Genomic DNA, 11,989 nt, shown 5'->3' with positions numbered 1-11,989 from the left:
GTTTTTAGTGCATGAATCTGAATTGAACAACCTGATAATGCTCACTCTGGTTATTGTTATCTGGTTGCTCACTACGTGCTCTTGCGCGCCGAATCCAATCAATTAAAAATGAAAACTGTTGCCAGCGCGAGAAAAGAAATATCATCGGTTTTATTGATACATGCATACATACGTACGTATTAGCGTTTTATATAATATATATATAGATATATATATATGTGTGTGTGTATATGTGTGTGTGTGTGAGTGTGTGTATATATATCCCATCTTTCCTAGGATGACTGTTTATAAATCAGAGTATGCCTATATGGATAGAAAGCCGTTTATAGACTTTATCCTTCATTCATTCATACTTTCACAATTTTAAAGTCTACACGTATTTCCTGCATTCATCTGTGGTAGCTGTTCATAAACCAGAGCCCATTCCATTCTTAGAAAAAAAATGTAGTAAAAATAAAAATAAACTGTTTATTATACTGGACAATTAAAATTAAAGTTATTTAAAAAAAGCTACAATTTATTTAGAAGTTTACTTAAAAATCTAACTAATCCAGTATGAAAGGTCATGCATCCAAACTATCCCGTCCAGTTGCTTCATGAATATCGTAGTCAGTTTCTACCTTAAAAATAAATCAGAGCTTATTCTTAAAACAGAAATATTAAATAAGAAAAAAATTAATGTTCTAAGTGGTTTAAAATATTTTCAAAATGAAATTGAAGAAATGAACTAGGAAAATGGCTATTAATTAAATCTGTTTTAAATTTATCAGTTTCTTTTAAAAACTCTTTGTAGTTTGAATTGTTTCTGTGAAACCTATTAATCTGATTGGTATAGTGAGCATGAGAATACATAGCAAGAGTAAATTATTATCAGAGTCAAATTAATTATTATTTTTTGATTAGCCGAGTCAAATTAATTGTAATTTGTTGATCAGCAGAGTCAAATTAATTATTATTGTCATTAATTATTATTTATATACTGACTTCTTATTTTATTAGCAAGGCCAAATAAATTATTCCATCGATGTTATGCTGGCTGTCAGGGGTTCTTATATGTATGAGGGTGAATATTTTCAAGGTCAAGTTTCAAAAAGTGATTCCAATAATCCAGGGAGAACCATGATCTACCTAGATGATCTAGTTCAAGTCGGTGGAGCGTATTATCGTTATGCAGGTTCAATTGAGTTTCCTCCGTGCAACGAGAATAAATACTGGTTGGTTATGAAACCAAACAAACAAATATCATCGTCTCAGGTATAAATTCATAATACTAATTAATTTTAATACTTTTTGTCCCACAAAATAGTTTAAAATGATTATTTTAGTTAATGCAACATTGTGATAAATCGCCTTTTCGAACCATTTCTGTTTCACGACCGTGGGTGAAAGCCCTTATATAGCAAGACGGAAAAGAGAAAAACCTGGAAACATTTCATTCCAGCATTTTTTTCGAAAAAAATGAAATATCTGTAACTATCAAGATTTCTTTTATAATTCTGGCATATATATAAAACTGCTTCTTTTCCAAGATAAAGTAGATATTGTTGAAAAATTTAAAAAAAGAATAAGTAAACTCCTCCCCAAAACTAGCTATAAATGAAATGGTTTTACTACCAGCCTTTCCTCTTTTCCGTCTCGCTTTCACCCCTGTTCACGACCCATTAATGACTAACCACCGAATGTGGTCTACATGTGAAAAAAATACATAAATGTTAAAAATTGTAATACATACATGTATATACCGAATAGATACCGAATTGTACGGTGTCAATGGCTGCGGGTTCGAATCCCGCTCTGGGCATGGATTTCTCTCTCTCTCTCTCTCTGTTGTCTTCTGATGTGTGGATGTATGAATGTGGCCCACCCTATGAACGGGTATTTGTGGCAGTGTGGCGTGGGTAATGTTGCTCGAATCAGTGACGTTGGTTCACAGGTGCCCACAGGGTAACGATAAATGAGCAACACTTCCGGCATCTTCTAAGGCGAAGAACGAAAGTTCAATGCCTGGCGTTATTAAAAAAAAAAAATAAAAAAAAAAGATACCAAATTTTTGATGTCTTCTGCTTTAGCCTTAACAAAACAGCACTCTGATTTGAATATATACTTCATATAACTTATGCAATTAAAATTTTATGATAGATAAAACTTCTTATTTCTGCAGAATTAATCTTAAAATTAAATTCTTGTTCCATTTACTTCTTTTTAAAAAATATATACCGTACAGTTAAAGGGACGTTAAAACCTTGAGTTATTCTTGATTAAATCTGACTGTTTCTAGGTGAAGAAGTTTAACTTCAACAACCTCTCCAATCACAGTTATTGGATCTAACCCATTAGAAATTTCCCACCTATTACTGGTGTGAAAAATATGATAAAATGCTAAATTTGTTATGTTAATCACTTAAATTTAAACTGAAAATTCTTATGTTTTCAAGTATGCCTACAGATTCAATTCAGAGAAATAGGGATAAAATGACAAAAATGATAATTCCCAAAATAAATGACAATTCCCATAATTTAAAGTTCATAATTAAACAGACCAAAAATACCAATAAAATATAAAAGTAAGATCACGTGGCGCAAAGGTAGCAAAATGATGATCAATTATTTTAAGCTCTTAAATTTTATTTTTAGAAATAATTCCGCAATTTTCAACTATGTCAACAGTTTCGATATGCATAACGAGCAGTTGCAAAATTTATCTTTTCTTTACAAGCCGCCATTCAAGCGATGCATAGTACTTACGAGTGCCATATTTAGTGCCATTACGAGTGCCATGCCGGCATCTGCGTGACGACGTGCGCGATCAAGTGCCATATTTAGCCGGCTTTAGTGTGATACTGTTTGATAATTGGCCTGATCTGCTTCAAACTTTCATTGATCTTAATTCTATTAAAACAACTAAAAGTATATTTGAATACGTTTAAAATGCTTCGTAAGAGTTGTGGTGGTAGTTTAGGGGATAGAGTGCTTACCTGTCAATGAAGTGACAGGGTTCAAACCCTAGTGATGATTAGTCTATACGAATTCTGCAGCCGACTCGCACCGACCACAGTGGTAACGTAAAATATTCTCAGTGGTAGACGGATCTTGGGTTAGTGTCCCCTAGCCATCAGGCTAACTGTGGAAGGTTTTCATGGATTTCATTCCTATGTAACTCAAAACACGGGTTAGTTTCATCAAAAAGTACTCCACGAAGGCAAATTTCTCCCAATACTTGATTCAAGAGTTCCCTTGTCTTCTAGATGGGGTTCAAAATTACAAAGAAATGGATTTGAACAATGGCAGTTGTGTACCCAAAATTGGACCAGTTGTTCAATTGTGGTTATAAAATAAAAACTTCTTGAATTTTTATTCAAATTATTTGCAAAATCTCCAAATGTATTAATATGTGTAACTTAAATAAGAAAAAGCTCTACAACAGTTTATCGATATGCAATGTGTACACATTGCAGCCCGGTTCAACGGAACGGACTGCCGTAACAAAAGGGTTAATGTGAAAGACTAATTGTAATTCCTTGTGTTTAAATATCTGGACATTAAACGAGATTTCCGCTGATTTTGACTCAATTACGACCGGCCAAAAAAAGTGGTCAGTAAAATTTCTTTTTTTACATATTTGCTTGTATAAAAACAGATATTCATTACTGATAGTTACCTGAAAAATGTGCTTTGACTTCAAATCCAATTTATTAATTATCTTTATTATTAATTATCTATATTTTTAATACATTAGGTCAAACTGAACTATATTGTCTGTGCAAAAAAAAGTCTTATTTTTTAAATCCTTGAGCTATTACTATTTTTTATACTAACAAAAGGAAACTTCGTTTCATAAGGACGCTAGGTTTCTTATTTGTAAAGTATGCGAGTAATTCCTAAAAATGTGTCCTGCGATTTCAAAATAATTATAATGAATTTAAAAGCGTTGTGTGTTTTTAATAAGTTGCCTTAAATTATCTAGTTTTTCAAGTTTTGATAGATAATTTAATTTATTTAACAAAAAGCTGACAGTTTGTTTTTGTGACTTGATCGCATATTTTTATTTTCAGCTTCAACAACTTTACAGTCTTTACCGTGCACGACGCGGTGCTAGCAACCTTGAACTGTGTCACCTCATAAACAATTTCAGACCTATACAACCAACAAATGGTAGACCTGTCTTCGGTTAAAAACCGTGTTTGCAGATGCTACATCAGCGCATTAATTTGGTTACGAAAAGCAATATTAAAGCTGCTACTGTTAACCAATGTCAATTATAATTCGTAAATTAAACAATTGTATTATCGAACTAATAAAATAATAAATATTTTGAAAGTGTCTTATCATTATTTTTCAATACTTGCCTTATAATTTTACCATTTATACCTACCAATAAACATAACCAATTCATAATAAGAAGAAAAGTTTAACATTTTGTGAAGGTTTTTTTATTTCAAATTACGTTTTTTAAATTCAAAAATGAGATATTTAGCTTCAGGAGTCAGTTACCTTATACCATAAGCAATCAAAATGGCCAACTGGTTTTTTTTTTTTTTTTAGTTTTCAGTATTTCAAATTGGATTTTTTAAACCAAACACCTGAGATTTTAGCTTAATAAAAATCTGGTGCTCTACGATGTAGAAAATGACCAATTTTGGTTTCCTTTTCTATACAATTGGGTATTTTAAATCAGATGCATAATAGCCAACATATGCGGTCGTTGAAAATCATTTTACTAATAGATAGAATAGCAGCTTATTATTTAGAAAATTCTCTATTATTGAAACAAAACATCTTGAAAGTGTTAACGCATAAACATTGTAACTTTTGTAATTCCAAATTGCAAAGTGTATTTATTTTAACACTTCAATCATTTGCTCCGACAATTTTCCTCTTAAAACTAATGAACTAATTCCGCTTCTCAAACAAGAATTTAAAATTCAAATTGAACTGACAAAGTTTTTTCCTGATTCAGACAATTGCATTATCGAACGTAAGCTACGGTTCAACGATTCTTAACACTAGGTTTACGGGTCGCGTCATTTTGACGCATTTCGAATTTTACAAGGAAAATTACAAAACCCGTTTGCATTTCTATTTTATCTCTTGTAATGACTTTATTTTACTAATTTTTCTTATTTCTTTAAACAAAAATTACAATATTTATCGAATTATTTTATTACTAGAAATTCCGATAGTAAAAACACAATTTCTAAAGATTAGGTAGTTTTAAAAACTCCTTTTTATATGCAGGCATTGAATTTCAATTTCCAGTTTGTTTTCTATATATTTTCATCACTCACTATTTCAATGAAGTTTGTAACATTTTCATGCATCTTAAAGTTTCATGCATTTTAATTCAAACTGATTACACTTAAAATTAAAATTATATTACTTTGAAAAATTATTACTTTGAATTTTCGATTTCCTTAAAGAGTATTTTAAAATCGTTATTTTTACCTAAAGTACTTGCACTTCTACTCGCTGCTTTTTAAAAGTAACATTCCCCTTGTATGGACCTCAGGCAGTCCTGTCCAGTTAACACGTTGAGCGCCGCGCCAGCCATCGGTGGCTGACACTGGACTTTCCAATTAGGCCGCTTCAGCCACCGGTGACTGACACTGAAATTACATGTAGGTCGCGTCAACCACCGGTGGCTGACACTGAAATTACATTTAGGCTGCGCCTGCCACCGCTTGCTGACACTGACCTTTCACATTGGCCGCGAAAAACAGCTGGATGACAGCGTATAACATGATATAGAACTGTAAAATTTACACTCTTTTATGGAATTTGCAGAAAATTTATTCAAAATGTATTTAATTATTGTGATTCTTGGTTCAGTAAATTCAATTTAGTAGATTTTTATCCACCACTATTTTTAAACAAGTCATAGGTTTATATAATTCAGCACTTTTGTCATTTAAATCATGATAAACCTTCTAAAAATAGCAAAATCCGTCTAATATTTGCAAATTTAGTTTGTAGTTATTTACCTACGCCAGATGGGCAAGTCATGTAAAATTAGCATGTCGTTCAACGTGTTAAAAATCCAAAGCCAGCCACAGCAGCCTTTCTCGGAGCATTAGGAACATAGATTGGGTTTTCATAAAGAATAGTCCAGCCCTTAGTCTTAGATCAGTAGTTCCCAAACTGTGGTACGCGTACCCTCAGGGGCACGGGAATAGTTTAGCGGGGGTGCGCGTTCTTATGCGAAATACCTTGCAACAAATGAAAATTTCAAATAATTTTATTTAAAAACAAAACTAGCCATGAAAATTTACGATTACGTATTTTTCTATTGGCTACTTTTCGCAGAGTTAACAGTTAATAATTAGTGGTGTCAACAGCCAGTTGTGATTTCAACTTTTGTGCAATTTTCTATAGTAAAGGTTTTGTAACAGAGATGATTGCGAGACGGAAAAGAGGAAAAGCTGGTAGTAAAACCTTTACAGTTACAGTTAGTTCTTGGGAGGAGTTTACTTATTCTTTTTTTAAATTATTCAACAATATCTACTTTATTTTAGAAAAGAAGCAGTTTTATATGTATGCTAAAATTATAAAAGAATTGATTGATTGATTGATATGAGTGGAATCTCGGCGTTAAGCGCGAAGCTCTTCTAACCGATTCATCTATACTGCTTTGGCATTTAGTCTAGAGGTCATATACAGTTCAAAGTTCTAAGTTAGGATCAGATAATAAGTCCATGATGAGGTGAGGCATGAGTTGATTCAGTAGTACATCTGTTGTATGGGGAATTCCCCTGAATTAAAGTTGTGAGAAGATGCAGCAAGTCTTGGTCCTTCAGCAAGTCTTTATGTTCACAATTATAAAAGAAATCTTAATAGTTACAGATAATTTATTTTTTTCGAAAAAAATGCTGGGATGAAATGTGTTACCTACCAGTTTTTCCATTTTCCCGTCTTGCTGTGTAAAGGATTACAGCCATGTTTTGTAATAAATTTTACTTATTTTGATTATTTTTATAAAATATAATTTTTATCCCTGTAACTGTTTTCGCAGCAAAATTAATATGATCTTTCTCACTGATGCAAATAAACTTATTAACAAAACTTAGTACCAAAAAATAAAAATAAACATATTTAAAAAAAAATATATTGTTTTTTATTAGTGGTACACAGCGTTGCGAAAAATTAGAAAGGGCACACAAAAGTCATAAGTTTGGGAAACACTGCCTTAGATGACACTGCTTAAAAAAAAAAAAAACTTCAAGGTTAAATGTCAAATTGGTTACAAGTGTCAATGAATGAAAAGTCAGCAGTCCTTGAAGTCTATGGACAACTAAGGCTCATTTTTTGCAATTATATCAGCTTGTTCATTACCTACTATTCAACAGTGCGCAAATACTAATTGGATAGAGATTTTAAATTTGATTAGTTGTAACATTTGCATTTATTCTCTAGCGGCAACTCCTCACTTTGTTCCATAACTCTCGACGTAAGGCTTTTAACGCTTCTGAAGGCCGTGGTAAGTATACTTACCACCACGTTTTACCACTTTTAATTTAGGTTTCCATTTTTCAATAACTTCAGCTCTCTTGAAGGCTCTTTTGAATAAAATTGGTAACCATTTGTCACTTTTAAAAAACGTATAAAAGTTGTAAAATACACAATTCCTTTTGAAGTTTTGAAGCATTTAAGGAATTTATTTTATAAAAAAAGAAAAATAAAAGTCAGTAAGTTCCTAATAGGTCATGTTAAATATATTTACCACCAAAAAAATGGCATTTTTATAAATTAAATCAGTTTTTTAATATCAATTACCGTTCTTAAAACAATTTCAACTCCAAAAATACTTTAATTTACCTTTACTAGAAATAACGGGCCCATTAAAGGGTTAAAATATTAGCAAAGTTATCAAAAATTCTGAAATCTTTAGTTTTTAATTGTCTATCACAATAATATATTTTGCAAAAAGCGTTGTAGTTGACAGCCCATTCAAAGACTTGTTTCGTGCTTTGAATGTAGACCAAAAATGATTGAAACAAAAAAGTAAATAGTGGTGGCGATTTAAATTAAGAATTCTAAAATCTTTAAAATTTATATATATCATTCCTGCCAACTTTTAATTCCCTCCATTATTATTTTTCCCAGTGGTATTAAAATGGAATTAAAACTTCAATTTTAAACAAACAAACACGTTGTATTTGAGAAAACTTAAGTTGACAACCATGATAGTAACGCATTTTAATATATGTGCTTAGTTTTTGTAAGAATAGTGGTGATCAATATCATTTAAAAATTAAGATTATAAAAGANAAAATATAGTATATAATTACTACGACCAAAAATATGAAAATAAAATCTTCCGGAAAATCCGGAAGAGTTGGCAGGTATGATATATATATAAAAAAAATTGAAGTTCAATTAGGTTTAACATGAAAAATGCGGCTGTAATGTCCAGGGCTGAAAGCCCATGTATATCAAGATGGAAAAGTGTAAAAACTGGTAACAAATAAATTTCATTTTTTAGTTTTTTTTCCAGGAATAATAAAAATACATAATTACCAATTGTTTTTAACGAATACAATTTTTATATTGAATTGCTTCCTTGCCGAGAAATAATTAATTACAGTAAATTGTTTATAGCTCTGAATAGATTAACTCCTCCCGAATATTATCTAATATTGAAATGGTTCTCCTACCAGTATTTTCTATTTTCCGTCTCGTTTTCAGGCCTGGTAAAGTCAATTAATTTGTCTTGGTAGTCACTAATATTAGTTCCAAAATACGGAGTTGAGCATTAGTAGTCGTAAACTCATAATTGAGTCTGCTGTTCAACGCCGGTTGTAAAATAAAATGATGTATATTTATCAATCATAATTTTCTTGTTGGAAAATTGTATTTACTCTCTTTGAGAAATTAAGTTTCGAATTAAAACATGGGGGGTCTTCAAAGTTATCTTGACGAATGTTATTTATCAAAACTGACAGCTCCGAGCCCTTATTTTTAATACACTTTTCTTCTCTGAAGTATTATTTTTAAAGGTGCTTTTACTTACAACTTGCGCTGTTACGAATTTTTCTGTTGATTACCAAATTTAAAGCATTGCCTAGTTAAAACTGGTCAGGTGTTCTGTTTTTAGCTATGAGTTAATATGGATGCTTTTTTGGTCACTCTCGATATAAAAACCTTACATTATAACGTCTGTCTTTGAGCGTACTACAGTGATCGTCGTATCGAGCGTCGACTGTGTTATAAATAGGTCAAGTTAGATCTGTGTTTGCATGAATTTCATTATTCTTTTGCAATCAAATGTTTCTTTAATCAATCATTTGATTTTGAAATTATAAACTAAGAAAAGTATATTTCTGCAATGACATAATGTAGTTTCTGCTTACGTCATTCTTGAAGTTTTGGAAATTAAAGCGTAATTTTTGATGTAGTTGGCTATGCATAATCAAATATTTTAAATGGATCGGAATTTGAAAATTGAAATGTTTTACAAATCCACTTTATGTCAGTTGCATTATCAGTTTCTGAAAACTGTATCTGAATCGTTTCAAATTCGATAAATGCGTTTGAAACGACTTAAAAATGTTTTGAGTAATTATATTGAAAATATATTTTAGTGAGGATATCTTAATTAAAATATAAATATCTCAGATATCTTAATATCTCTCAAAAACTATGCATGGCGTTCTTTGAAATACATATAGTTGGTATTTGAGTACAGGAGAATTTTTCGAATCACCTTATTATCCAAATACTCCAAATAAAAATGGATTCTTTGTACACTCAAGTATATACACCGAAGAGCCATTACATTATGACCACCCTCCATCTACAACAATGGGCTCGCCCAGGTTTTCATGGTTTCTCGCCCACTAACAATGTTTTCATGGGGCACATTAGGACCCATAATCCTCATAGAACAATCCCTGACGTCTGTAAGCTACTTGAACATAGTTGCAGGCCAGGTTCACCCATTCATGGCAACAGTTTTTCCTGCGGGGGATGGTGTTACCAACAAGATAATGCACCATGTCATAAGGGTCGAATCGTCATGGATTGGTTCGAGGAACATTCCAGTGACTTTCAAGTCATGTCTTTGTCCCAAATTCACCTGACCTTAATCCGATAGAGCATTTGTGGTCCTACTTGGAAAACCAAATTTGTGCTGCCACGCTACCCCCTCGCAATGTTAGGGAATTGCAGGACCAGTTGGTGAATGTTTGGTACCAGATACCTCAGACCATCTATCAGCACCTTGTGGCATCAGTGCCACGGTGGGTGCTAGCAGTTTTGAGGGCTAAAGGTGGTCCTACATGTTATTAGCAGTCCCGTCATAGTGTAATGGCTCTTTGGTGTATATATTTATAGTTGGTATCCTCCGCCATAAGTTAAGATATATTTTACTCTCTTGTTATATGAAAAATGTGTACGGCATTATTTAAAATACCAATAAATTTAAAGTACAAAACATAGAAGAATTTTTCAAATTTCATTTAAAAAAAAATTTGTAGTTTTTATAAAAATGCTTTATTTAAGTAAATAAAAATAAAAAATCAGAATACATTTAAAGATGTTTTATCGTTATACAAAATTTTANATATTAATAATATAAAATTTTATTTTCAGAAAACGTGTCTTTTTATTATTTATTTTTATTTATAAAATCAATATTATATATATATATATATATATATATAAATCAGAAGCAAGTACTTTCTACTTTAGCAGTAATAAACGTTTGAGTCTGTCTTGACACTAATTCATGTTGTTTCATTGCATATTTTTACCAAATCTTTCTTTAATTCCTTAATTGTCTTCTTTCCTGCTTTTTCAAGTTTATTTTTCATAATTCCCAGCAAACTGTCAGTTGGCTAGAGATCAGGGGATGAAGCAGGCCACTTTAAAATATTTATTTCATTATCATCCATCCATTTTGTGGTTTGTCTTGAAGTGCCAGGACTGGCATTGGCCGTTAGTAAGCTGACGGTAAGCAGCCACGCTCAGAAAATATAAAAAACAAATAATGTTCTGTGATTTCTTGGAAATGTTTATTTATTAATAGATAAAGTTTTTACGACTTGGAAATTTTTTGAGCTGACTTTTGACCAAAAAAGCAAAAAATTTTTCTTTTTAATCTCCTTTCAAAAACAATTTGAATCGATTTATAAATTATTCATGAATTTCCAAACTTTTAGAATTTGAACACATGAAATTTTTTTCTAACATTATTTGTGATTTTTACTTCATTTATACAACAATTTCGTAGTAAATCAAATTTACTTAGCTTTAGTACATAAAAAATAAGTATATAAATGTATAAGATTAAGTAGAAAAATAAGTATATAAATATAAGAATAAGTATATAAAAATTTTTAGAGATAATAATTTATAGAGCTTTGATCGTATCTTCTAGGCAAGAAAGTTGGTTAGGCTTGCGTGTAAATACTACATTATAACTACAATAAAAAACTTTTTAAAAATATATAGTTTTTCAAATTTTAGATAATAATAACGTCATAAAATTTATATATTGCATTTACACAATAGTACTTTTTTACACAAGCAAGATGAAATTAAAGATATGCAAATTAAAGAAATTTCCATCGCTTAGCTAGGTTTGTTAGTACAATTATAAATAGACTTAGAGTTCGAATTTTTTTTTGCTTGACATTACATATTTTTTACGAATATCCGATCGTCAGATATTAAAATACTTAACATTTGCAACTTGGCATTGACAAGGAGAAAAATTACATTTTAGATAATACTTTTTAAATTTTTGAAAAATATACTTTTTATGAAGATGTGCTGCATATAAAACAAGAAAGTTTTTTTAAAAAACAAATCAGGATTCATTACTATTTACTTAAAATTAAATACTTACAAAGCAAAATATCACTTTATAGAATTTCATGTAACTCCCAATTACTATAAAGTATAGTTTTTCAATTAATCTCAGTGAGATTTTAAAAAAAAATGAAAAAGTCATTGAATATAATTTTTATGGTAGATTTCATCTGTCATAAATTTC

General features: G+C 30.8%; 1 protein-coding gene across 1 annotated transcript in view; it reads left to right on the top strand.

Annotated features, from left to right (window-relative positions):
* Positions 1 to 4,317, top strand: part of LOC107448173 (carbonic anhydrase 7-like) — a 14,223-nt gene extending 9,906 nt beyond the window's left edge. The window contains exons 6-7 of the mRNA XM_043052151.2: positions 1,000 to 1,254; positions 4,053 to 4,317. Of these exons, the coding sequence (XP_042908085.1) occupies positions 1,000 to 1,254; positions 4,053 to 4,172 (375 nt within the window). The 3' untranslated portion in view covers positions 4,173 to 4,317. The remainder of the gene's footprint in view (positions 1 to 999; positions 1,255 to 4,052) is intronic.
* The last annotated feature ends 7,672 nt before the right edge of the window (positions 4,318 to 11,989 follow it).

The sequence above is a fragment of the Parasteatoda tepidariorum genome, chromosome 9 (assembly GCF_043381705.1).
Source record: "Parasteatoda tepidariorum isolate YZ-2023 chromosome 9, CAS_Ptep_4.0, whole genome shotgun sequence".
In the NCBI taxonomy this organism is placed as follows: domain Eukaryota; kingdom Metazoa; phylum Arthropoda; class Arachnida; order Araneae; family Theridiidae; genus Parasteatoda; species Parasteatoda tepidariorum.
The sequence above is the reverse complement of the archived record's forward strand: the minus strand, read 5'-3'. Positions and strand labels throughout refer to the sequence as shown.